Source organism: Accipiter gentilis, chromosome 30 (assembly GCF_929443795.1).
Source record: "Accipiter gentilis chromosome 30, bAccGen1.1, whole genome shotgun sequence".
Taxonomy (NCBI): domain Eukaryota; kingdom Metazoa; phylum Chordata; class Aves; order Accipitriformes; family Accipitridae; genus Astur; species Astur gentilis.
In genome coordinates, this window is record NC_064909.1 from 13,219,996 (window position 1) to 13,247,383 (window position 27,388).

At 37.8% G+C, this 27,388-nt stretch overlaps 2 protein-coding genes across 10 annotated transcripts in view; one reads left to right on the forward strand and one right to left on the reverse strand.

Annotated features, from left to right (window-relative positions):
• The window catches only part of IARS2 (isoleucyl-tRNA synthetase 2, mitochondrial), a 30,467-nt gene extending 9,136 nt beyond the window's left edge, over positions 1-21,331 (forward strand). For both annotated transcript variants that reach the window (XM_049833482.1, XM_049833480.1), the window contains exons 12-23: positions 272-432; positions 8,180-8,282; positions 8,920-9,013; positions 14,381-14,489; positions 15,279-15,381; positions 16,405-16,530; positions 16,907-17,038; positions 17,701-17,807; positions 18,673-18,818; positions 18,983-19,173; positions 20,693-20,837; positions 20,966-21,331. In XM_049833482.1, coding sequence (XP_049689439.1) covers positions 272-432; positions 8,180-8,282; positions 8,920-9,013; positions 14,381-14,489; positions 15,279-15,381; positions 16,405-16,530; positions 16,907-17,038; positions 17,701-17,807; positions 18,673-18,818; positions 18,983-19,173; positions 20,693-20,837; positions 20,966-21,117 — 1,569 coding nt within the window. In that variant the 3' untranslated portion in view covers positions 21,118-21,331. The remainder of the gene's footprint in view (positions 1-271; positions 433-8,179; positions 8,283-8,919; positions 9,014-14,380; positions 14,490-15,278; positions 15,382-16,404; positions 16,531-16,906; positions 17,039-17,700; positions 17,808-18,672; positions 18,819-18,982; positions 19,174-20,692; positions 20,838-20,965) is intronic.
• A 173-nt stretch (positions 21,332-21,504) lies between these two features.
• The window catches only part of RAB3GAP2 (RAB3 GTPase activating non-catalytic protein subunit 2), a 240,196-nt gene continuing 234,312 nt past the window's right edge, over positions 21,505-27,388 (reverse strand). For all 8 annotated transcript variants that reach the window (XM_049833933.1, XM_049833931.1, XM_049833926.1 and 5 more), the window contains 6 exons: positions 27,207-27,281; positions 26,753-26,971; positions 24,941-25,030; positions 24,638-24,856; positions 23,793-23,951; positions 21,505-23,501 (listed from right to left, as the gene is read on the reverse strand). In XM_049833933.1, the coding sequence (XP_049689890.1) occupies positions 23,355-23,501; positions 23,793-23,951; positions 24,638-24,856; positions 24,941-25,030; positions 26,753-26,971; positions 27,207-27,281 (909 nt within the window). In that variant the 3' untranslated portion in view covers positions 21,505-23,354. The remainder of the gene's footprint in view (positions 23,502-23,792; positions 23,952-24,637; positions 24,857-24,940; positions 25,031-26,752; positions 26,972-27,206; positions 27,282-27,388) is intronic.

The following is a 27,388-nucleotide window of genomic DNA, read 5'->3' on the forward strand; positions in this document are numbered from 1 at the left end:
TAAGGGTTCATCTGCTAGAAAATCAGAGCTGGCAAAAAAGTGTTGGTTGTTCTTTGGGGAAATGTACAGTATATACAGCATTCAAAATATGTTATTGAAGAGCAATGTGCAGTGACGTAAACAAAGTAAATGTGACAGTTGCCCGAGAACATGTTATTCAATACTGGGAGTGGGAGTGTAGACCTGTTCCTTTTTTTTTTTTTAATGGTAGCATAAACAGTGTTTGTCTGAATGCTGTAGCATGTTCAACAATTCACTGTCTACTTCATAGGATGTGCTGAAAAAAGTGAAAGTTATTCCTACATCTGCAGCGAACAGAATGCTCGAAATGCTGGACAGAAGGACCTTTTGGTGTATATCACGGCAAAGATGTTGGGGTGTTCCAATTCCTGTTTTTTATCAGAAGAACACAGGAGAATGCTTGATAAACAGGTATTTGTCTAGCTTTATATACTGAAAAATTAAAGAATGAGCACTGTCTGTTGTGCTGCAGTTATACAATGTTATAAAACTTCTATTTAAGTATAAATACATGCTTTTACTTGTAATTGTTTATACACAGAACTAATTCAGCTATAAATTAAAGCAATCAAAACCTCATTGCTGAAGGTGGCTTCTATGTAAGTAATAGGAATCATTTTACTTAGATATTTAAGTTACCTGAAAAGTCTCCTTGATACTGATTGCTGCTTTCATTCCTCATCTTCAAATTAAGTGAGCTGGCAGTAATCAATGACCTTTATGTTTAAGCAAGGAGTGAAATGCAAGTTGTAGTTAGAATAGATTGCAACTGTAATTGTAGCACTGTAAATTGAACAGTACAGGTATTTTGTCAAAATAGCTTTTTGCTATCGAATAAGTGACAATGAGATTATCTGAAGCTGAATAACTAAATTGATTGCAGAATAAGTAATTGCACTTTGTTTCAAAATGAAATTAGTGTTTTTGAAGAGCCAGCCTCAATAAATGTAAGTAAGTGACCTTTAACTATATGGCTTGGTACGTCTAGAGCTTTAGCTGTGTGGTTTGGTATGTCTAAAGCTTCAGATGCTAGCCTTATTCTGCCATCTTTTGGTTAATAGTATCCAGATATTGCAAACACTGCATTTCAGGAGTTCCAGATGCATTTCAGGAATTCAAATGTAATGTGGAGGAAATCCAAGCTATGCTTTAAAACAAGAAAACTCAACCAAATATGATCGTTTTCTGTCTTTTAAGGAGTAACAGAGTTCTGCTTTTACCCCTTCGGGAGACAGAGGTTTTCAATTGTGAATATCCTCTAAGAAATTATTTCATAAAAATAGTATTGTGGAGTTCCATGTTCATTGTTCATTTCCATAACTGTTTTCTGTCTTGAGATATGCCATTTTATACATCTTAACCTTACAACCGTTTGTGCTAATTCATTATGGGTAGTAAGATTGCATAGCTGGAGGTGAACTTAGTAGTGTTGCAGAACTTTTTTTATTCTGGTGTTGAATAAATATACTGCAGAGAGTCCAGCTTGTTTTCCAGAGGCTGGACTGAGCACATAAGTATAGTAGTAGGTGAGGCTTAGGGTGTGGAGAGCAGGGAGTGGACTTTAAGCAGTTAGTCCTTAGCTTCACCTAGCGTGACTGGGTGTGTAGGCGCACAGATATGTACTTTGACTCTCTCTCAGTAGGCAATAACTGTGAGAAAAGACCACAATAACTGTAGTCGTTTGTAGTACCTGAATAATGCTGACGCACATCAGGAAATGGATGGAGGCTGTGTGGGGCGTAAAATCATTTTACCTACAAAGATTGTTACCATATTAAAAAGTAAGTGTATGTTCACATAAAATGATGATTTCCGAGGAATACTTGTTGTAGCCTGTCTGCAGAGTAGGGTTGAGTGTGTTACTTGCACTTGCTTAAAATCGTTAAATGTGTAGTTTAACAACAAAGTAAGAGTGTAATGAAAAACAGTTTAGCAGTTGGTAGTCAAACAGGAAGGGCATCATGAAGCAATAGCTCCTTCAGAACATAAAGGAGCTGACCCAGCTGGTACAGAAAGCATTTGAAAGGAGGGATGCATGGGAATTCCTTCAGGTTATTGTAAAATTACCTTGAAAGCCAGTGACCTGTATTAAAAAGCATGCCTGCATGTCTTTTGTAAGTGCTTGAGCTGTGTGAGATTATTGCTGGAGCTGTACGATATGAGGCAATCAGGGCATTCTGATGTGATAAACTCTGCAACAGTTTAACAGCTCGACCTTTGTGTGTAGCTATTGGCCTAGTAGTCACCTATGTAGGTGAATGAACAGAGTGACAGTATGGCGTGTTTGGGTAGAGTTGATCTGGTGAAAAAAGAGAGACATTCAGGAGAAAAAAAAAGACATATCCAATATGCTTGAAAAGTAGATTTATTTCATTTGACTGACAGCTTCTGATGCTTATTTATAGTCAGTACTCTTTACTTCTATCATATTTTACAGTAGAGGTGAAATTTTCAAAGAAAAGTTTAAAACACTCATTAAATATTTAAAGTTAGCCATAGCAAACTTCTGTAATGAGAGTAGGAAAAGTGCACAGAATATTGGCCTATAGAAATGACAGGCAAATTTAGAAAGCAGTCTGTCAATTCATAGGTCATTTTCCTGGACACCAGTTCTTATTGAAATAAACACCTAAGCCTAAATATTTTGTTGCATTTACAGTATCATTTTGAAAATCATAATCACAGTAGGTTGTTGACGTATTTCTAACACATAAGTTTCATATTCAGATTTTGTGAATAATTAATATCATTAAAAAACCAGTAAATAACTTGCATTTAAAAACAAAAACTGTTTTCTTACCTAAAATGCTGGATAAATGTGTTTCCAGTAGCAGCTGCTATGGAGTTTTTCAGTGGCTATCAAAAGTAACAGCATCTCCACTGGAAGTCAGTGTAGTCCACATGGAGTTGCTGTTACATTTGAGAGCACCAATGGTCGATCTTGAGTGATCCTGTTTCTGTATCACCTGTGAAAACACTTTAAAAAAAAAAAAAAAAGTCCCTAAAATAAACAGCTGTTTCCCTCTGTTAAATGAAAGTTTCCCCTGAATTTGCCATGTGAAAGGCCGCAGAAAGGTGCTCTTTCAAGATGCAACTGCACGTGTCTTAACAGAATATTTTTCCCACACTGACAATCCTGTCTTTCTGACTTGAAAGCCAAGAGCTAGACTGTAATCTTGTAAGCAGCAAGTTTGATGCAAGATCTCCATGAGTCTTTCCCCCTTTGCTGCTGTGACTCCCCATAGACCTAAAAGACATTTGATTGTATGACACTGTTGTCTATGGATCTAAATTTAATACGCCAGTGATTATTAGATTCTTTATGTAGAGTATACACATCATATTGCAATCAGGCATTTAAAAATTATTATAAAATAATAAAACCCTATATGAGAGAGAGAAAAGAGAGAACATTTTTTCATTATTGCCATTTTCATTAAGAATATAGAGGTAAGATTCTGCTCAATTTTTCTGCATGAGTAGAGAAAAAAGACCTTAAATAGAATACATGCACAAATAAACACTTACACTGTTTTGTCAACTTTCAAAATTTAATAGGTTTTGAGACAAAAAGTTCAGATTCTAGGAAATTCTGTAACTTGTGGAAGAGAAGAGAGAAAGAGCTCCAAAAGTAAAATGGGAGATTTGTAATTCCACTAGTAGCTCAGACCAGATAATAAATGTGAGATACATACATTAATCTGACCTCATGCAATATCTTCTTTACAAATTCACTGTTCAGATACTGGTAATAATAAGTACTATTGCAAAGGTTATTCTAATGCCTGAAGACTTTTGTCCTTTTCTCTGTGATTAACAAGTAACTTAAATTTCTGACAAAGATAACCCCAGCCTGTTTATGAAGTAGATCTACCCTGTGCTTTCATTTGCTTTTTAAAATATTAAGACATTTCAGTGGCTTATAAGCAATAGCAACTTACCGTAACCTAAGTACTTACTGCAGCAGTATCAACGTTCATGGAAAAAAGAAGATACTTGCACTCTTTACTGTTGTTAGAAAAGAGGTCGAGAGAACATCAGGCACTGTATTCTTCTCCTGCCGACTATATCTTAGTGCCACCTAATTTCTGTTAACACATTAAATAAGTGTTCAGCATAATCAATATCAGACTTCAGAGTGATTGGCTGGTGTCATGGTAGCGTGAATTGCCGTAGAGGTTTCAGTGTTAAAACGTAGCGAGTGACACGTAATGCAAGTTCTTTTAGATAGTGTATGAATACAGGGCAAAGTTTTACAATGGTGTTTATTGCTAACTCGGTGAATTATCATGCTTACGTTGAAGCCTACAGATTATAAAGTGATGAGTAGTTATTTGAGAAAGGTGGTTTTCACTTGCACCTCACATAAAAGTACTTTGCAAAAATCTTCTACCTTACAATACGGATACCTGAAATATATTCATTTCTCTCTGTTGTGGTAATAGTTTATCGTAAGGATCCTGGGAAAAGATTAGAGGAAAAGGCTGGGTTTTTTTGTTTGTCTTGGTTTTTTTTCAAACTGTAGGAGGAAATAGTACTTGTTGAAATGGTATCCTGTAAATCTTTGGTCTTAACTATCTCCTCTTATAAAATACTTGTCTGTTAATGTTCACTTATATTCGGTAGGGAAACTGAATATAATGAAAAAAACTTGCACTGCTAAAAATTTTTTTTTCACTTGATTTGAAACTATGATAGAATTTTGAGAATATTGGTCAATAACAAGTTGACTTCACAGTCACTGACTCCTTATTTCTTGTAAGTGATTGATAACACAAATCTGACCACCTTTTAGTTGTCTGAAAACTTTTATCTGTAGCATAATCATAATCTATTAGTTAACGTGTCATGAAAATGTGTCTTTAAAATAATTCTGCCCTTCATGAATTAACAATATAAGCCTTTGCATTGCATAGCACTACACTTGGTAAAAGGTTAGTCCACAGTATGTTTTGTAGTAATGGTGTATCTGCAATGGTAGACAACTGTTGTGTGGCATTGGCAATACTTACTTACTGTAAATGAAGGCAGTCATTAGTCATTTTATGATGGTTTCCCAAGGGAGATTGATAGCAAGGTTCTATTTCCTTCTTGTCCCTCCTCCCGCCTCCAATGGAAAGGAGAGCAGTTCATCCTCACTACAGGTAAATACAGTTTGCACTAACACAGTGTTTCAGATCCTCCCCCTTGTTAATGCTCCAAATATTTGTGTGATAGGCCTGCCCTTAATCGTTATCTCTTCCATCGGGGAGAGATGTCATTGCAATTAACAGTTGTAATGTTGGAAAACTGGTGGCACTTCAGGCTGTATCTCCTTTACTTAAAGCTTAGAACATCTGACAAACTGATGTTTCTTCTGTGATCACACTGAATCCAGACAGTTGCTGGAAAACGTTGTTTGTTTGTTAAGGGTATATTCCTATGTGTTGTCCAAGGTAGCTGTTACTTTTGGTCTGCAGCTGGATTTATCACCTTTTAAAAATCCTTACAAACATGGATATCATCAAATACCTGTTGAATGTTTTAAGAATGTATAGGTTGAAAATGAATTAATCACTAGAGTTTATGTCACTCCACTGAACTGCATTTGCAATATGGAAAAGTTACGTGGAAGGCAAGCTTAGTTCCTGTTTAAATTTTCTACTTGTTTTATAGGGCATGCTGGTTGCTTTTTTTTTTTTTTTTTTTTTTTTTAATACTGGTTATGGGTATGATTCTTGATTAGAAAAATTTTCTGGCTCTAATTTGGTGACAGAGCCATTAGCTGAGCACAGAATTGCTTCTTCCATGAATCACTCAACGTGCACTAACATCTTACGTGGTAATAAGCACGTTTTAGGGTAAATCATCCTCTTTTTAATTTAACTACTCTCTGTTCTGGTGGTGACTTCCATGGGTAAGACTTGGCCAGTAACAGGAGGCACTGAGACTGTGGAGGGAGCTCTTGAAATATTCACTTGAAGACAACTAGTTATCTGTAATTGTCTTTAAAATTACACTGATAGTGTATTTGAGAAGAATCAAAGATGGAGCCTTCTGTTGAAAAGGAGTGAAAAATAATGTTGTGTATTGCTTTTTCTAAAATGTTCCCAGGTGCTATGGTCTGTGTCATCACTGAAGGTCTGGGTGTAAAGCCAGCCTCTTCAGTAGAAGGTACTGACCCTGCAAGAAAGAGAGAGACAAATTAAGTGGAATAGTTTAGTCTGGGCTGAGACAAACAAACTTCTTGGCTTACTTGATTTTTTTATTTTTTATTTTTTTTCTTGAGAGCTTTCTGAATTTGAAGATTTAGCCTGACGGAGGCAAGACAATCAGGGATTTCTCAGCTGTCTGCCTTGAATTTACCAGAACTGGAGTTGTTTGCTTTTGTCTTGGAGAAGTAACACTTCACAGTTGGAAGTATAGGCAAATAGGCCTCTGTGCAAATATTTCTGAAAGGAAAAGATACTGTTATGAACGGGAGCTCCTAAATGTTGTTTTACCAAGATAAATGTTAGCAGTTATATTACAAAGCCATCAGTTGTGTCCTATCATTAAACTGGAAGGTGAATGACATCCATTCTAGCCTGAAAGGGTAAGAATGCAGTGGTATGCTAGGTGGCTGTCGCTTTGTGAGTGTTACTGGTTAGTGGTTTTTCTTTTCAGAAAACCTACTGGCATGTTCTACAGGAATTTACTTTGAAAAGTATATTGATTGATTGATACAAATCTGTTGGTCTATCATTGCAATTTTATTCCCACAATCAAGAGCAGAACTGCATTTTCCTCTTAATGTTGCACTTCTTGTCATGTAATTAAATAATAATTTGTTCTATGTCTTCTTGGAGAACGTGGGTTTTCATGCTTAAACTCTGTAGGAGTCCACTAAATGTTGTAGTGATGTAGCTCAACTTCTTAGCAGTGCAGAAAAAATACTGTGCTGCAGTCCAAAACTGAGTGATGACACTAAAGAAGTTAGATAATTTTCCTTTTGTGTTTTCAAGATAATTATGCCAGATCATTATTTTACTTTTTCCCCTTTCACAATACTGTGTCAAGAAGATAATTAATTGATTAAATCTTCATTTTTTTGAGTTAAAACCAAATCTCTGGTGGCTTGGGTAACACAGGTTTTAGTTTGAAGTTGGCAGGTCATGAGCATCGGCTGTATACCTTAAATACAGCAGATGTCTTAAAAATCACCACTTTAGCAAGTGCTCTGTAAGTCAGCAAGACAAAGTGTGTGTGGTTTGTTTTGGTTTTAAAGCTATCTTAATTTATGTCTACACTTGGCATTAAATGATATTAAAAATCAGTTCCCCATAGTCTTACCTACTGGGGACAACAACTGAATGTGTCATAAATAGTGCACAGAACCGCATGCCTTGTGGTTGTTCACATCAGAAGAAATGCTTAGTAAACCTTTTATTTTTCTTATTTCTGTAGTATCTATTTACTTCAGGACCTTTGTCTTGGCTGGTGCTATACCATATGAACTCATATATTGCCTTCAGAGCATACGTTGAATGGTTGTTTCCACTCCTCTACTGGGTACAGAAGTTTAAGTTTCCCAAGTTATTGGGATTAATATACTTATATAAATGTTTCTTAAATTTTAAGAAATGTATTGCTAAAAAGGGGGAATCCAGGCAACCAGAAGTCTAATATATATGTACGTTATTCGAAACGCTGCCACTTCCTAACTCGCCATTTCCACATGAGTTCTCAAGGTCCCTTTATACAGTGGAGAGAAGAAGCCTGTTGTCAAAAAGAGCAAATATTTGGGGGGGGGGGGGGGCGGAAATAGTTGTTTGGTTTCTGTAAAGTCAAGGTCAAGAAATAGCAAGTGAAATGGATTTTAGAAGTTTTCAAGCTGCTGGCATCTTTTCTGAGTGCCCAGTTATTGAGTATTTGCAGAAAAAGCTATTTGGAATACACGCAGGTTTCTGTATGTCCAGGTTTTACACAACCCTACCCAACTTGGAATACTAAAGTAGGAAGTCTTTTTAATACAGGCAGAAAGCTCTGTGGAGTCTTGTGTGGATTGGAAGCTGGAAAATCACAGGTTTAAATAGCTTGATCTCTTTATCAGTATACCTCACCACTTTGGATCTGGGATATTGTAGAAAGGTATGATTAACTCATCAATGTGTAAAACTTCTTTTTCCTTCTAACCCAGTGAAACTATCACAGATGTCATCAAAGTAGTGGAGCAGCAAGGAACAGATGCATGGTGGACCCTTCCTATTGAACAACTGCTATCAAAAGAGGCTGTAGCAAAGGTAATTTTTTTACTTCAAATACAGAAGGTGCTTGAGACAGTCCAGTCATGGGAAATAATATAAAACCTTCATGTATTCCTATGATCCTTTTCAGTCTTTTACCTTTATGAGAAGGTATCATGTGAAAGGAATATTCAGAAAGTGAGATCTGAGTATGGCAAAATACACACAATCAGATTTGTGCCATTAATTCAGGGCAGAGATCTCAGTCCTCCTCCTCCTCCTTTTAGTTGAGGAGGAAAGTGACATCCTAATTAGCCAAATTTTGAGCCCAGATATATATTAAGTCTTTGTCATTAAAATAGATTAGAATTTTAATTTTGTTTTTCCTAACGTTTTATTGTTCCTTTAACAATTGTGTTCTTAAGCTAGCACACAAACTGTAGTGTTACTCTGCCATCTCAGTTTTTTTGGTAACTTTTCCTTGTTCTGTTTTGGGGTTTCATCAGCAACTATCTGAACACTTGTGAAACACTTGTGAAAAGTTACCTAGATTATTTTGTGTTCACTCACAAAGTTGGTAGCAGAGCCTGTACAAAACTGGTCTAGAAACCAAATCTACTTTATTTTTAGTTTTGAAAAGCATCGATGTACTGAGTATTCTATTTGTATTATTTAATAATTGTTTTTCCAATAGGCTGGTGGTCACGATGTTTTGGATTATGTCAAGGGACAGGATGTCCTAGACATCTGGTTTGACAGTGGAACTTCCTGGGCTCATGTTTTGGAAGGTACAGAATTAATATGTTGATCTTTCTTTTAAAATACTTGGAGAACAAAATATAACTGTTTTGCATGGTGGCGTTGGTATTGGCAAAACTGAGTTAGGTTATGCCAGCAGCAAACTGGTTGTGACTTATTGTAAAGCTGCTTTTGCTTGTAAAGATAAGGGCTTAATGTTGGCAAACTCATTTTCAGCATAGTTGAAATTGAGATCTTTCTAATATTCTATTCTGAATGATTCTGCCACATGGCATACCATATATCTTCTAATCAGAATGTAATTTGTTTTGAGTATAGAAGCTTCATGACACAAATGGCCAACGTACTTTGTTGCTAGTTGGTAACACTTAAATTATTTTCAGTTAACAAATTTCAGTTTGTGCTTGCGCATGCTATTTGAAGCAGAACAAAACTGAGATCAGCTCCTGAATTTGAGTAAGTTTTATAATTTTAACAGTGTAGGTGTACTTTTTCACTTCTGAGTACTTTCAGTAACTAAAGCAGTATATCGTGGCTTAAAATATTTATACTTGCTATATGCCATTTATAGTTCCTACTGCCAGTAGGTGCTGCTCAGCAGGTAGCAGATATATATTTGTATAAAAATACATTAAAAGTATACTGTTTGCCTGGAGGATAGTCCAAAGTCAGGAGTCCTTTCTAAAGGAGGAGTCTGGTCCCATACATCAAGTCTGTTGGACTTTAAACTCTCAGTACACAATTGTGTGATAACCATCTCATTGAATTATAAAACACGTTAGTACCAGAGGTTTTATTTCTTAGCAACGTGGTCAGACAACAGTACCATCAGCAAACATTCATTTTCTAGAAGACCTTTACATATCTTAAAGTTCCTACTCTTTAAAAATTTTTCTGGTTTGGTTTTGAAAAGTATAACAAAGTATTTTATGCACAGTACGTACTTGAATTCTTTAAGGGCTTAACACCTCAGTATGCAAAAACTACCTCTAATCCTGTGTAGAGGAAACACCTCATGTTGAATGGCAGAATAAAGACTCTTGATTCGCTGTTGATTTGTGTAAGGCTCCTGTATGGATTCTGTAATGTCTAATAAATGCTGGGTCTTTCACAATACAGACTTCTTTCATGGAACCATTAAAAGTCCCTCTTCTCTATCTAGTCTTGCTTGAACTTGGTGTGTGTCAGGCATCTTCTTTTGCTGTCTGACATGACTGGAGTGGCCCCACTAGTTCAAAAGTTGGGGGGAAGGATGAACAAGCAGTGTGATCTCGTAAGCCTCTTCATCATCCAAAATGACACAAAAGTTGCATTACCTTTTTTCCTCTGTAACCGAGGCTCCCAGCCACTGCCAGAAGTTGAAGTACAGTCTCAATGAATCATATGAAATTACTGTTTTAATTTATGAAAAATGCACTTTGCAAGAGAAGTTGTTGAATTAATAGTTTTGTCTTGTATTTCCCAATATGCTCCAGCTTTTAAAACTTTTTGCAGAACTTCTTCCTATGTCCATAAAAATAATAGGCAATGCTTATAAACAGACTAACTGATGGGATTATTTTCCAAAGTGCTTTTGGGGAAAAATGGATGAAATCCATGGAGAAATCCAAAATTGCTTACAGCATGTCATAACGGGAAGAAGAACTTCCCATGGCTTAAATTCATGAAAGAGCAGAGGCATATGGAAGCTGGTGTGCTACCTGTTAATTTTGTAGTAGGAGATCAGATCAGTGAGAACAGCAGTTATTACTTGTTTTCTGATGACGGTGTCATGCACGGCAGTGGTTTTTTCGCAGCACATGAGTTAATTTCAGGGCAACTGGAAGTGCAAGACTAATGTTTATAATTGTTTCATTCTACCATGAACTCAAGTTATTGAAAATAATAGATCAATGATCTGTCTGTTAGTAACCAGCAGGAATAAAAGGCATTACAGATTTCCCTGCCAGTTCCAGTCGCACAAAAATAAGTCATTCTCTTCAACGTCTCTGCAACTTGGGGAACTTAGGCCTGAGTTTTCACTGGCCTTGAACTAGCTCTGTCCAAGCTTATTAAATGAGATGCAGCAGTTATAGAATTTATCCCTTTAGCTGATGGCCACACAGATTGCTTTCAAAAATATGGTAGGTTGGGAAGGGGGTGGGGAGGAGGAAGAAGAGAGAGAGATTCCACAATATGAGGTATTTGAACAGCCTAACAGAATTGCTCAGTGACAGCAAGCTCAATGCTAAAGCATACACAGGTTGCATGGATACAGTCATATTTCTAACGCTTCCCTTGGTGCATTTCCTACCAGAGACTGGGCATGGTTCTCATGGAAATGACTTAAAGTTGCCCCTTTTTCATTAAATTATGGTTGGCTTCCTTTTTCCAGCCTAGGTGTGTCAAAGAGTACCACTTCTAGCTAAATGACAAATTAACCAAACCGTTCTACATCAGCAGTGTGGCAGGTAGGAAGGTGTGACTTACTAAGATCAAAGATTTAGCTACCGTACTCACAGAACCAAAAATATACAGTTATAACTAGATTGTGTGTAAAATAAACACTACCCTGATTGCACCATTGAGAGCAGATCCACAAGTGCAGTGTGCTCCGAGGAACCCACTGTTCTGGGGATACGGTTTGCTTCGTTAATGCTCTGTTTGCCCAGCACTGTTTTCACTGAACAGTTTATTGTTGTGCTATCCAATCCTGTTTCTTTCTTGCTACACATGCCTCAAATATTTGTGAAAGAACTGTTTCCATATTCTTTTATGCAATGCTACAATTTAAGTCTGAATGCTTCATAGGTGAATAAATTCATTTTCGCAGTACTGCTGTGAGGTAGAAGAGTGTTAATATACAGCCTCCAAAAAGAAGGTGCGGTGAAAGCAAAATTTGGTTCAAAAACATTTGCTAATTTTGAATACTCAATGCTGTGGTACCTAGGACATTTTCTTTTCTTTTTTGCTTTTAAGTTCAGTTTGTGTTCAGCCTTTTGATAGGGCTTATTTCAGTAGCTGTCTTTGGAGTATCCATTTTAGAGAGTTCTTTTCTGTCTTAAAATACTCTTACAGGTCTTGACTTTTTCCTCATGGGCAGAGTGCCATCTGCACTACAACCTTGAGATTATTATTTTTCAAAATATTTCATATAAAAATACATAGTGGACTCTACTGCGATGCAATATGCCATTGGTAAAAGTCAGACAGCTTTTTACCCCGAGTTTTGTATCTCAATGATCATGGTTTTCAACATCATAACTTTTTTCCCCTATCTTATTGGCTAATATTTAACTGAATGAATGTGATTATTTTACAACTTAGCTATCTAAGTGTTTAAACTTTTGTGCTGACTGAGAGACTTGAATTTATCTTAGCTGATTCATTCCTGGCATTAAAATACAATACGGTTAATCTAAAGTCAAAGTCTGTAAGATCAAAGATAGGGAATCTTGAAATCCAAACCAGAAGGATCATAAATAGTAATTTTCTTTAATGACCTATGTACTATATCTCAGTATAAAATAAACAACTGAAAAGTCCCTTCTGGGTTGCCGGACATACTCTTCCATTTACAAAGAAACATGCATGCTGTTCTAATTAATTTATGTATAACCATCACAACTTTAATGAAAGTGAGGTAGGGGAGCTACCTGTGCACTTAAAAGGCAGGCTTTGTATATGCAAAACCCATGTGTGTATTTTACAGAGATAAAATGTCCAGGCCTCCATTAACTTTGTAAGCTACATTAGCCAGCCTGCCAGATGTACTAGTTCCTGTCAGAAAAGACCAATGCAGTTCGCTGTTTGTAATCAGTTGTTGATTTAACTTCTTCTCTAAGTAGTAACTACTGGCATTTCCATGAAAAGTTCATTTCTCTAAAACCAGTGACTAGTAGACTAGTTGTAAATAACAAATGTGTTGTTACAGATTTTCCAGTTATTTTTTTCCTTACCACAAATACTTTTTTTTTTATCTTGTCCTGACAAGCATTTTTGCAGTCTGCTACTACAAAGGGTGATCTCTACTTATTCTACTTTTAAAACTCAAACTCTTTGTAGATTTTCTTGAAGGAATAAACAAATGTGTGGGTGGATGTTATGGTTTTTAACACATTTTTCCTGTGCTAGCTGGAACCGTATGGCCTTGACCTTTGTAGTGTTGAACTTCCTTTTATTGCAGATGGATCTAAATATTGAAACTTCCATTAAGTTAAACAAATAAATCAAGTGTGTCAGCAGCAGAAAGAAGCATTGTCTCAGGGGTCCTAGGAAGAGGCTAAAAGGAGCTAGTAGATAAAAACTGAATAGAGAAACTTTTGTCTGAATATCTGGAAAATTACACCACCAACTTTTAGAATCAAAACTAAATTCCTTCCAAATATGTGTATAATTTTGCACATTCGTAGGCTTTGACTTGCATGTTCTGCTGTGCTCCACATTATTCTGTTCTCGCTCTGATGGTGACCTGTCTGGGATTGTTTAGGATCAGGAGGGACTTCTTGAGTCAACAAGTCTTGTACATTTTTGTACAGTGACTCAATTCCACCAGTAAAATTTTGCTGCCCTCCTTCAGCCCTGTGGAAAAGCTGGGTTTGCTCTTCTGCTTTTAAAGTGCAGTTAGCTAATACCCAGTCTATGTGCCTTGTAGCCCATTTTTCCTCTGATGCCGACAGTACTCATTAGCTCCAGTTGTTCTTCTCAAGCATTCTTCTTTTTTGTGTATTTAGAGGGAATAATATTTCCACTTAGCCTGCACCTGCATAAGCTAAACAAGCCAGGCTCTTCCAGACCCGTCTCTCCCACAAAAGGCTTTGTTTCACATGTTGTTCTAAATCTTTCCTGAAATTTTTAATCTTCCTGGAACACCGGTGACCAGAAGTGTAAATTCTGTCGCAGGTGACCTGTGGTCACTGCCAAAGCTTTCTGGTCTCCTCTGAAAATACCTGATACCTTGCACACACTAGTCAGGCATGTTACATCTGTGACTTGTATGCTTAGTAATTCCCAACTGTTGAAGTTTCAGGTCGTAGCATAGATTTTTATTAATTCCAAAGTACGTGATCTTTTCTTGGGTCTTTCAGTTTATTTAGGAGTACTTGGAAAGTATTTTGAGAACTTCGTAAGAAGTCCTCTGAGCATGATAGCTTCTGTTTTCATAATTTATTATTTTGTTTGGGGGAAAGCAAGTTTATTTGTTAAATTTTGGAGTTCAGTGAGTCTTGGATTTTTTAAAAAATTGTGATACTAATGAATCACTTGTATCATGTTCAAGTAACCATACACCATTTATTAAAAGTAACTTATCTACTAGGTGTAAAGAGCAGAATAAGTTTCGGAGATTTTTCTATTAAGTGTATTACTTGATTGAAGATATAGGCTGATAATTTAAACAAAATCTTCTGTTTTTAAAGGAGCAGAGCAAAGAGCAGATACATACCTTGAAGGAAAAGACCAACTGGGAGGTTGGTTTCAATCCTCTCTATTAACTAGTGTGGCGGCAAGGAAAAAAGCACCATATAAGTAAGTGCGTGGATTGTAGACACATTGCTAGTTCAGTTATCGAACTTTTGATAGTGTGGACAGTAGTGTATAAACAAGAAAAATCAAGCCATTACCAAGTATCTGATTTATGTTCTTACATTTTCAGTATAAAGCTTTTCTCAGATTAGATTGTAATGGATTTATTGCTTAAATTTTTTCCATCGTAATTTTAATATATGTTTTCTTTCTCAGTCATTTAGGTATATCCTATTACATTATCAGATACAGGTCTGTTCTTTTGCCATCTCTCCCATTCCCATAATCAAAGTGATTATTATGGGAGGTGCAGTATCAAAATCTCCTAAAATCATTGACTTGTGAATTGAACACTAGGCTGTAATGAATTCAGAATCACTGTGTGTATGTCTTATATGGGAGCTGTGACACACTTTTTCCCCTGGAAGATGAAAAGCATAGGGAAGGGAAATGTGAGTCAGTTGCAAGAAGGCTGTGCAGTTTGGGAAATGTATTGGCTTAAAGAGGAAATAATACTTTAGTCTTTAATTCATCTGAAATACGTGAGCCCTGGGTATCTGCAACCAATCTGTTGTTCGCATGGCAAAATTAAATGAGGAAAATAAAGTTGTATGCACTACTTGGATGGTAGTACAGTGTATTCATGGTTGGTCGAACTCAACAGATGAAGCCTCAGGCTTACCAAAATAGAGGATTTCTGTATGTTTTGACTTAGGAATATCCTCATTAGAAATCTATTCTTAATGTACATTTTTCACTGGGATTTTGTTTTCACTAAAATCTTTTCTTCAGGACTCTGGTAGTTCATGGATTTACTCTTGGTGAGAAAGGGGAGAAGATGTCTAAATCTATTGGCAATGTGGTTGACCCTGATGTAGTTATCAATGGAGGCGAAGTAAGTAAAACTCTTGAGTTTCTTAGAATCACTAGTTAAAATTTTTCACTACCAGATTCTGCAACTGTCTTGTGGCATGTTTTTCTCTAAACAGCTGTCTTGTAGCATAACTCCGTAAGGCTCTTCTACAGATTTTGGCTACACTGCAGTTCCATTTGGCTGGAGTAAAAACCTTGAGGTTTTTTGCTTCAGCTGTAGTGCCAAAACCCCCACACCTTTGTTCTGTGCTAAGAGAAATGAAAATGCATTATATAGAAGGTGTAGTATGGTCCCTTTTTACTTGGGAACACTGTTGATGGAGCAGAAGGATTAAAAAATAATTAAAATAATTAACCTTTGCTTTCAAACTGACAAACCTACAAGCTGGGCCTAGCAGTAGAGCAGTCAGAGTAGAGGCTGCACCCCAGCAATCTTGTCTGCTCTCAGCCTAGGCTGTTATATTGACTCTGGAAGCTTACTTCATTCCATGGTCAGGGAGGTTGCGCTGCAGGTGATGCTCTGAATTTTTTTTCCCTCCCTGGTCCTGCTGTTGCTCTTTCTGAGGCTGCTAAGCAGATTTTGAAATTCTGTGGACAAAAGAATCAATTCTTACAAAGACTCACTTACCTGATTCAATAAAACACACAATAGTTTCTATTCTTTCAAAAAGCAGGTAAGCCATTTTCAGAGTTGAAAACAGGGTGGAAAACGATCCAAAGCGCGGGAGGGGGGGAAGTATGTAGTTTTAGATGTTAACATTGCTATTTTAATGTTAAGAGTTCAAAGGATTCAAGGCTGTAAGATGAGTTTACCTCAACTTAACCTGAGTTCTAGCACTGCCTGTACACAGAGTGCTGCAAGTATACATTGTCGCCCTGGCTTAACAGTGAATCCTGGTAAAAGAGGGTGAAGGCCTCCAAATACAGTGGCCTTCTGGGCACACTTACAGGCATGTTCACAGCACTGACACCACAGAATGGCACTGCTCACTGTGCTGCAGGACCCCCAGCAGTTTTACTGGTATGCCTTTCTGTCTCCACTGAGGATCACACCAAGGACCCTCCATACGGTGCCGATGTTCTCCGCTGGTGGGTGGCAGAATCAAATGTTTTCACTGAGGTGCTGATTGGGCCTGTTGTACTTAATGCTGCAAGAGACGATATTAACAAGGTAAGTGCCATATATGCTAACCCTCTTCATTCTAATGACAGCTCCTCTTTACATTTGGTTTTGTGTTGGCTGAGAATTCATTGGAAAGCTTTTCCGAACTCATTTAGGTAGGTACTACTGCTCTTTACATCTGTGGATCAAATAGTAAAGTGTACAAAAGAAAAGACTAGGTTTTGCAGCGTACTTTGGTAATAGCCAGTCTTTTTACTTTCATGTAGGTTCTTTTGGTATGTGTTCTTTATGATGCTTTTGTAGCTATTCAAACAATCATTTTGAAAAACAGCCAACTTCAGTTAATTCATTATAGAATATTATCATTTTGTGTTTCATCTAAACTGCAGACCATTAATGTTTAATTTTTCTGGTTTGTTCCTAGCTTCGGAATACACTACGCTTCATGCTGGGAAACGTTGCTGGCTTCAACCCAGAAACCGATTCCATCCCTGCTTCAGAGATGTACATAGTAGATCAATACATGCTGCATTTATTGCAAGATTATGGCAGCAAGGTAAGGGTAAATTGCATTTAAATGAATATATGGAATGTTTTTCATCGGTTATACCCTCTAGGGAAAATTCCTTAAGTGTATGAGTAAAGAGTGTGTATCAAGTAGGCAAATTATGACCACAAAGGTTTCTCTGATGCAATGTGCACTCCCTTAAGCCCACTTCAACTTTTGAGAGGAAGGCTTTGTTTTTAACATTTTTAATTTGGTTTTGACATCAACCAGTTTTTCCCATTCCCCTCCTGCCCAGGGCCTCAAATTACATGTCTTTAGAAATAGCTAGAATAGGATATAAACAAAACAAAAAACAAACAAACAAACAAAAAACACCAAAAAAAAATTCTAGAGCTTTGGAAATCTGCTGTAGTCCAGAATTTAGTCACTTCTGTCACTTAGAACCATTCTGCTGAATAAGAAAGTATGGGCATAATTTCTGGGGTTCTTCCTGTCCTCTCCCTTCAAACTTGAATTGAAACGATTGTTGACTGAATTACATTTTTTTTTTTTTTTTCTCCCCTCCAACAACCTTTTAAAGAAAAGATTCTCACAGACTTTGTGTCACTCATTACAGTTTCTGTAAGTTCAGGTTCATCAGGGGTTGCCATTGTATGCCATGTGATGAAAATTGATGCTCTGTTCTTATCTCTCTCTGCTCCCTCTCCCAGGTTACAGAAGCATACAAAGAATATGATTATAGCAAAGTTGTTCGATTATTGCAAGCATTCTGTTCCAGAAACTTGTCTAACTTTTATTTTACCATAATCAAAGACAGGTAGGTTCATTACTGCTGCCTTTAAAAGGGAAAAACCAAGTTAATCAGTTTGCGATGGAGGTAACAACATTCCAGGCAAATGTTGAGTGAATACAGATATCTTGGAGAACATTTCACAGTTATGTATTGTGCTTTAGTGTACTAAAGCTCACAGGTGAAGGCTTAGCTGCTTTCAGTTGAGTATTTTTGTCATCAGTGTGCTTCTATATTCTGTCCACTAGGGGTACTGAATCATTTTGAAAGGTAATCAAGTGGACGCATTTAAAACTAAATAAAGTTTTAAAGATAAATTCTTGGATCTGTATTTCTAACTAGAAATGTATTGAATTTGGGAAGGTAGGGGGAAGGGCTTTTAGCACTTACCTGGGCAAGCTAATGTCTTTTACTGATCTAAAAAACAGGTAAAGAATCCTAAGGATGTAACTGCTATCTTTGTAAATTTTGAAAGGGCTGATTCATGGGAGAAGGTAGGGGGTTATACTGATCTTTAGTTTCCAGAATGCAAGCAAAGGGGAAAGAAAAGAAAAAAGCCCTAATGCTAAATTTTATAGATGAACCAGAACAAAGGGCTAACAGAGCTGCAGCCTCATCTCCCTGAAGGCAGATTCTCTTCTATACAAGTGAAGCAAATTAACATGCCATGTACAAAATCTCCTTTCCTATGACAAAATGTGGCTGCATATGCAAATGGCCCTGTACCTATACCACTGGGCTTGCCTAGGAAGGGCAATTAAGAAAAGCTCTCCTTGGAAAGTCAAGCTAGGTCAGACTTCCGTACTTTCAATCACAGTCCTGGAAGTATGGCTCTTGAGCAAGAACAGTAACAACATACGAATACTTCCCAACCTTCATCTCTGTCTTGCAGGCTCTATTGTGAAGAAGAAAAAGATCCTAAGCGTCGTTCATGTCAAACTGTGCTAGCACAGGCTTTAGACGTCGTAGTCCGGTCCTTTGCACCAATTCTTCCTCACTTGGCAGAGGAGGTTTTCCAGCACCTCCCTTATAAGAAAGGTAAAGCATGTATCAATTCTACGGAATTTTTTTAGTGGACTGTTTAATGGCATAGTTAAAAGAAGGAATGCAAATAGAGAGAGATGCCATTCTTTATTAATTTAATAAACACTTGAATAGAAAGACACTAAATTAAGAATTCCTTTGTTTGCTTTGCTTTCAAGACTCAGAGGGTGTGTTTCGTACTGGCTGGATTAATGCAAGCTCAGCATGGAAGAAGCCTGGCATTGAGGAAGCAATAGAAGGTGCATGTGCAATGAGAGACTCTTTCCTTGGGTCCATCTCTGGCAAGAATGCTTTGGAGTATGAAGCAGTCATTGTAATTGAGCCTGGATTGCTGTTTGAATTAATGGAGGTAAAAGATTCAACTACGAATAGTGTTGTCTGTGCAAAAAAATACTGATTTGTGTAAACTTTCTTCTGCTTTGTACTTACCAGAAAGTCACAGAATTGTTGAGGTTGGAAGGGACTGCTGGAGATTGTGTAGCCCAAGCCCCTTGCTTAGGCAGGGTCAGCTAGAGCAGGTTGCCCAAGATTGTTTCCAGTTGGGTTTTGAATGCTGAGGATGGAGACTCCACAACCTCTGGTTACGTGTGCCAGTGTTTGACCACCCTCACAGTAAAAAAATGATTTTGTTTTCTTGGAATTTCCTCTTTCAATTTCTTTCTTTTGCCTCTTGTCCTGTCACTGGGCACCACTGAAAGCACCTGACCCCATCTTCTTTACACCCTCCCATCAGGTATTTATATACATTAATAAGATCCCCTGAGCCTTCTCTTCTCTGGGCTAAGCAGTCTCAACTTGTCGGCCTCTCTTCATACATGAGATGCTCCAGTCCATCATCTCTATGGCCCTTTGCTGGACTCGCACTGTAAGTTCACATCTCTCTCTTACTGGGGAGCTCAGAACTGGACCCAGCACTGCAGATGTGTCTTACCAGGGCTGAGGAGCAAGGAAGGATCGCTTCCTTCAACCTGGTGGCAGTGCTTTTCCTTAATACAGGATGGTGCTGGCATTTTCTGGTGTGAGGACATATGGCTGGCTCGTGGTCAGCTGTTTGTCCACCAGGACCCCTTCTCTGCTAAGCTACTTTCCAGCCAGTTGGCCCTCAGGATGTACTGGTGCCTGGGGTTATTCCTCCCTAGGGGCAGGACTGGGCACTTCCCTTTATCAACCTTCATGAGACTGCTGCTAGCCTGTTTCTCCATCTTGTTGAAGTCCCTCTGAACAACAGTGCAGCCATCTTGTGTATAGCCGCTCCTCTGAGCGCTGTATCATCAGCAGACTTGCTAAGGGTATGCTCTGCCCATCATCCAGGTTATTAATTAGTGTCAAACAGTAGTGGACCCCATACTGACCCCTGAGCTACATGACTCGCAACTGGCCTCTAGCTCTGGACTCCTTGAAAATGCCTGTTCTAGTGCCACTGGCGGTGCCCTTCCAAATCAACCTGCCTTCTTGGTGTGAGGGTCAAAGTAACTTGAAAGTTTCTGCAGAGGGAACCCTGGACAGTGCACTTCAGGTCTGTACTCTTAACTCCTGGCAGGAGTAAGTAAATTAGACTCTTGGTTCAAATCATCCACTCTGATTAGGAACCACTGTCTTAGCATTTGTTTTAAAGAATGGAGCATCTTGGAGTTTGCAGTGGTAGACCTCAGTTTTGATGCTGGACTTAAGCATAATTATATAAATGCATCTATTTAGACACAGGTATATGTAGATGTAAACAAACTTGTGCTCTCTTCGTGACAAAGCTATGACAGCTGTTGCAATCACATACACAGTAATTCTACTTCTGCTTTAACGTTTTCTAGAAGGAGGATGCTGAGGAACAAAACCAGGTTGCAAGTCTGAAAATTAACTCTCTTCCCTAGGCACTGCAGGCTGAAGAAACTTCCAGTGCTTCACAGCTGAATGAAATAATGATGGCTTCCCAGACAACCCTGCTGAGTGAGCTACCTAAAGAAACACCTGCAGATGCAAACATCATCAAAGGGACCTTTCTGATTAACTTGGAAGGTAAGAGAAGTATTCCAGACAGGCTCCTGTGCTGCTTCTTCTCTGCCCAACGCCGTTGTTGTTCACTTCATAGGTAGAGTATGCTAACTACACCTACAGGATCTCAGTAACAACGCTTTCTTTAACAGGTGGCGATATCCGTGAAGAATCTTCATATAAAGTTATAGCCCTACCACTTGCCAAAGCAAAATGCCCTCGCTGCAGGAGATACACTTCTGATTCCTCAAGCACCCCCTGCCCACGGTGCCTGAAAGTCATTGCTGGAAAAGTGAACACGTGAGGGTGAAATGCCTATGCACAAGCTGCGCCAAAGTCATGAGTATTGAAATATACAATAGTGGTGGCTAACCCGAAGGGCTGTGTACTGAGGCCTGTAGAACCAGATGCTTAAGCCCCAGCCTGAGCAGAATTATCATGTTTTGGGGGGAACCTTCTGTATATACCTAACTGTGTATATCACTTTTCTGCTTAATAAAAAGGGTCATTCAAAATAACTGACTGATTTACTTGTTTTCAGCAACCTGTGTTCTTTTGAAGTTCACTTCCCTTTAATTTTTATACTGTCAGCAGGTAGTTCTGTGGAACCCCAGAGAACTAGTCCTCTGCAGTGGTGCGTCTACTCCTCTTGTAAAACAGAACAGAAGAAAAGGTGATAATCACCATTCGGTAAAAAGGAAAAGAAACAAGGAAACCTCAAATTTTATTTAATCAATTTACACAAATCCACAGCAATTTAGACACAAAATAGCACTATATACAGGGTATTACTTACAATACATTACAGATTTGATTGGTGTCGTGTCAGCTCTGACATGATACTCAGTTACAGTAAAATCCTTTACACGGCTGTACCAGGATACAGGAATGTAATGCAACTAAGAAACATTTTTTGTTTTCCTCAGGTTCCATGGTGACCAAGTCTCTAGCATACTTATTTCTGCAGAAGGTTGAAGTGCTGTCAGACAAGGTGGTAAAGTCACCTGCACAATCTTACCTTCTTCTGTTTTTCCCCTACAACTGTTTTAACTTCAGTTATGGAAGTGTCTGTATAGAAGTACCTAAAACATAGACCAGGCCTGGCCACTTACTCTTACTAGAATTCTTACTACTCTTTACTCTGTCTCATCTCATGTCACTGCAGGAAGTCAAATGTATAGTATCAAAACTTTTCAAGAAGCCTCCACAGCTACACTGAAGTGCAGCGATTAAGAAGTAGGGATACTGAACAGGTGAAGAAGGCTGTGTAGAACAAGCCACCTACATAACCTTTTTGTTTGGTTGGTTTTTAGGGGGAGTCTAACCCTTAGATGACAGCAGCACACCTTTCTGAAGTATGAGACCAAATTCTGTCTCCAGCAAGGCAGAATACTATGAACATTTCTTACATATAATGCAAGAGGAGCAGGTTACAAGATAGAGCTAGTAATTTCAGCTGACTTTGACAAAAACCGTTTACACCAATTTAATTTTTCTCTCCTGGCTTCCTTTAGGTAGAAAATAAACAGTACTAACTGATGCAAGATAATCATGTTTAATACCACTCCAATAGTGAAGATACTCACTATACGAGTCCCTGTAGGTACCATAAATAAAAGTGGTGAGTTTTTTTTAAGGCTAAAGTACTCAGTACTATAGATCTTCACTGAAGTTGGGTCAACTATTTAAGCGGTTTTTGACTACAAGTTAACATGTGCAGAGACTTATAGCATACTACATCTTCTACAGTGATAAGATAGGGGAACAATCTTACAGTAAGACATTCCTTGACCTACTTAAACTCAGCAGAGCTTAATAATAAAGGAGAGGGATGCAAATCCAGTTTTAGCTGAAGCCCAGCACCCTGGAGACGATACTGGGAGATCTGGACTAAAACACGAGTCCATACTTGTGTCTGGAGAATTCGATTCTCTTTCCCAAGCTGGTTCTAATGTGGGCTGTTCTCCCTTTGTGTAAGGCCCCAGCACATTTAATCCTATGTCTAGTGCAGTCGCCATTGTCACGTATAATGCAGTTATATAAGGCATGAGCCCAACACCAGCTCTAGCTTCTGAAAAAGCACTATTGGCTTTACATAGTAACTTCAGAGACCAAAGTTTTTCTCGGATGTAATTCTACAGCTTGTTTTTCAAAACAAATCATACATGGAACATTGAAACTGCAGCAGTTACTGCCAGCATGAAATACAGAATTTCACAAGATGTGATTTTGTAAATAGACTAAAACTGCTGTCAAATATATCCAATTTAGACTACCGCAAAAAGCGCTCAAGTCAGAAATAAATAACAAAGCATTTCAGATACTGACAAGTGTACTAGAAATTAAACATCTTTGTACTAGTGCAGATTTTAAAATATACTCCAATTTAAAGTTACCTTCTGAAATTCTGGGATGGGGAGCATTGGGTTTTTTCATTGTTTAACAGGAGCCACACAGAAGTTTCTTTCTGTAAAGTTCAGCCTCATTGTGTAAAATCATGCATTATACCACTATATAGCAGAACTGTGCTAACCAAGAATGTCATGATGAGATGGCTTCTACAGCCTCGATCAGATTCAAGGCAAGGCTGTACTGCCCATGATTCTCCGGTAAGTGCTCTATGACTTTGTTAACTAGTTTAGCTGTTGTTGAAATTGGCACTTCTACATTTTGAAGTTCCTGGGGGTCCTATATATAAAAGAATAAACACAGCATTAGAGTAATTTTACAGATGATCATCTGCATATAAGCCGTCCTGAACTTGTGTAAAACAGATCACTAAGGTTTATTAACTCATTTAAGCTGATGCTTTGACCCATGAAACTGCTTTACCCTTCATGAAACAGAACTAGCATCAGGAAAAATGAGAACAAATTCTTGTTTCCATTAGTAAGAAAGGGCTATTCAGATGTGATCTCTGTCTTGGTGAACAGAAGCTTCTGAAAATCAACCTGTTTTCCTAAATCAAGCTTAACTTACCATAGCTTTGAGCCAAGTACATAGTGTTGGAGGAAGCCTAGCGAGGAGTTCCATACCCTCCTTTGTCTGCATATGAAGTAAAGCAAAGGCCAGTCTCTGTCCAGCCAGTATGAGCAGCTGTGATGCAAGCACTTCTTTGTCAGTCACCTGAAGAAAGGCCTGAAAATAGAAGAATAAAAGGAAGTAGAAACCATTTCAGCATGACACAGCTCACTGATCTGGAGGCTTGAAAAGCTGTATCAAAAGAAGCTTATCAATACTAAAAGGACAACTAGTTTTGAGACTGTTCCTTATGTTACCTGTTACTGTAATAAAGCACATTATTAAAAGCTTCAGAACAACATAAGAGTGAACAAAGGCAAGGAATTGCTCTGTACTTTACACAGTGATTAGCATGACCATGAGATCTGTTTTATAGTTCAGCAACATATTCCTAACTTCCACATGATCTCGTTTGCTTTCCCCCTCAAGAAAGGGAAGAATTGTCTTGTCCAAGGACTGGTAATTTTTCATAGAAGAAGAGATTACAGGCAAAAAAGCAGATTCCTGAAACTATCAAATACAGTAAAATTAAAAAGGCTGTACTGGTTTAGACCAGTAGTATAACTCCCTATCATGTTGCCACTAGTTGCTATACACAGCTTCATGTTGGGAAGAAGGAAAACTGAGGGTAATCATTGGTCTTGAAAAAGTACTTTTCCAGCCTCTGACTTTCAGTCTGGGAATTTTTTGGAGCCTGATAATACTTCCCTAACCCTTCCAGGCATCTTAAGTGAAAAAGTAATTTTAGCAGAATATCTGACATAATGCTGTACTGATTTAAAATCATTAAAAGCTGTTATTACCTCTTCACCAAGATGATCCATGCCATAACTATACAGTTCACAGACATAATGCCTTTTGACCACATCCTCAGAGACTTGAAGATATTGAGCCAGGTCCACAGCCAAAGTTGGCCAATTCTTCCCCTTTTCAAAAGGAAACAATTCCTCTTCTGAGACTTCTTTGGCCTTTTGTGATGAACATAGTGTTTGAACTGCTGCACTCACCACTTTGACCAAGAACTTGGAAGCAAAAATTGCAGGTTACTTCAGTATTATTTGAAATTTTAGAAGTTTATGAACTTCCAGTACAAAACGTATACCTACCTGTTGTCGTATGGATAACACATTTGGATCCATATCCCCACTAGGCAGCAGCTGAATTGAAGTAAGGTCTTTGAAAAATGCATTTTTGCCCTAAAATTGAGAACCAAAAGACAGGCCTCAGAGATACAGGAGAATACAAGTAATCCATTTTGATCCAATACTAAGAAGCTTATTGTTTACATTTAATTTGTACTGCATCTTCTATTTTTCTTTGAGGATAAAAATGAATATCGTAAGTTAAAGCCACAGAACAAAACAAACTTTTGTTCATGCAATCATAACATGTCAAGGGTTTGCTTTCAAACTTAAAACTACCTGCCTACTAAATTTAGGTAGCTGATATACTACGAGCTGGAGCTGAAGTTTGGATATGTTTCCTGGTCCCTGGCTCTAGACCAACATTCCAAGCTTAATATGTAGGAAGAAATGCAAACTAGCTGATACAAAAATACATTTTATCTATTGATATAGTTGACACTGCTTAATTTTAAGGTCTCTTGAACTACAGATTAATCAAATTTCAGGTAAAAACCCTCAACGATGGCACATGGTAGCCCTTGTTTTAGCCCACCATGCTCCAGCAGTGACATACTCAAGGCAAAGCATCTCTGTCAGTCCTGCTCCATACTAATGCAGGGAGCAGGGAAACTGGTACAAAAAAAATGCCTATGTTAAAAGACAGCGATGAGCGTCTAGGTCTAATTAGTGACTTGCCTTGTCAGAAATAAGGTAGTAAACAGTCTTTGAAACTTTTAACCACTTTTTCAGTCATCAGTCAAGATTCTCTAAAGACCCGTTAGAAATTCTCTCATAAAGCTCACTGAACAAATGGAAATCTTGAGCGAGTGAAGACAAGAAGGCAGCAGCTGAGAATAGTAGTTGTATGTAAAAGAAAGGAGGCACAGGAACAGGATCTAATGTTACTCAAGACGTAATATGCATTCTTAAATGACAAAAGGTAGCATGCTTTCTGCTAACAGATAAGAAAAAAAAAAAAGGCAAAACAATGGAATTTGATCTATAGTAAAATGCTAAAACCAGACCCAACTGCTTCATCAGAGCTTGCACACAGACAAGAACCTATGGCAAAAGGAGAGTAATGTTCTGCATTTATAAAATTCTGGTAAATCATTGAGAAGGAATCTGTACAGTATTACATGACTAAATAATTTTCTCCACAGCAGGAATTAAATTACAGTCTACACCAGTACTTTGTGTTTCAGGGTTTTTTAGAATTGTAGTGTGGTAAAGCCAGGAGGAGGAAAGCTCAATCTATGGTACCTGCTTTATATCAAGGTAAAGCTCTGATTTGAGATATACTACATTTTGAATGCAGTGATTTTTTTAAAGTTTTTTTAAGTGGTTTATATGCATTCAATGACAAGCTGTTTATTCTCTTCAAGATGCTTAGAATTCTGGAATAATCATCAGCAATAATGGATACAACAGTGACACTAACATAACATTTCTGACCTTAAATATTTATGGTTTTTTCTGATTTGGCATTTCTCAAAGCAACTAGAAAAACCTATCATCCAGTGTTCTTACAATGCCGTATTTGCAGACCAAGTAATTATTAAGGAGCTGATTTTCATGCATCTGAGGTCACTACAAATCTTTTATTCACAAGGAAAAGCACCAAGTTTGGGTCTCAGCCTGAATTCTGGCAGCAACTTCATTAACACACCACAGTGGACTAAATGGCTCTCATAAAACTATTCATGAACTGTTTAAAGAGTAAAAGCTAGTATATATTATAGATACCGAGAGGAAGGATAGCAAAATTAAGATGTATGCTTTCAGAAGACATACCTTGCTATCAAACAGCGAAAGAGGCTTCACACTCTTCAGAGAAAACCTCATGATGGCATACAAGATAGTACATAACACAAACTGGTGTTCAACAAGTGGGTAGTGAATGCGTTTCTGCTCAAGGGCTAGTTCTACTATCGATACTGGTCCTTCTACCGACACCCAAGCATCTTCGGTATCTAAGACAGGAGCCTGCATTTCGTCACTACTAACATCAGCCTGCCGGAGCAACACAGAAAAGTAGTCACACACAAATCATCATCTATATTGGCCTTCTATGCAAGAGACATGGCTTTAATCACAAGTTCTCTGCAGTGAAATCAAAATTTCATGTCTAGAAGTTTATTAATATTTGTCTGTACGGAGCAGTACAGAAATTAGTATAACCATATTCTTCAAAATTAAGTTTGAATCAATTAGTTCCTTAGTTTCTATGGGAACAATAAAAATTTACCTCTAGCAGTGTTTGCAGAAGATCTGAACAGCAGCCAAGAAAACTTGTCATTGCTGTGTCACCCATACCTACGTCCTGTTAACAAACAGTACGATTTAAATAGTTTCAGTTGGAATTGAAACAGGCTTTTATTAGCTCTGTATGTTTGAGAAGACAGTTGTTGACAATAAAATTTGTTAAGC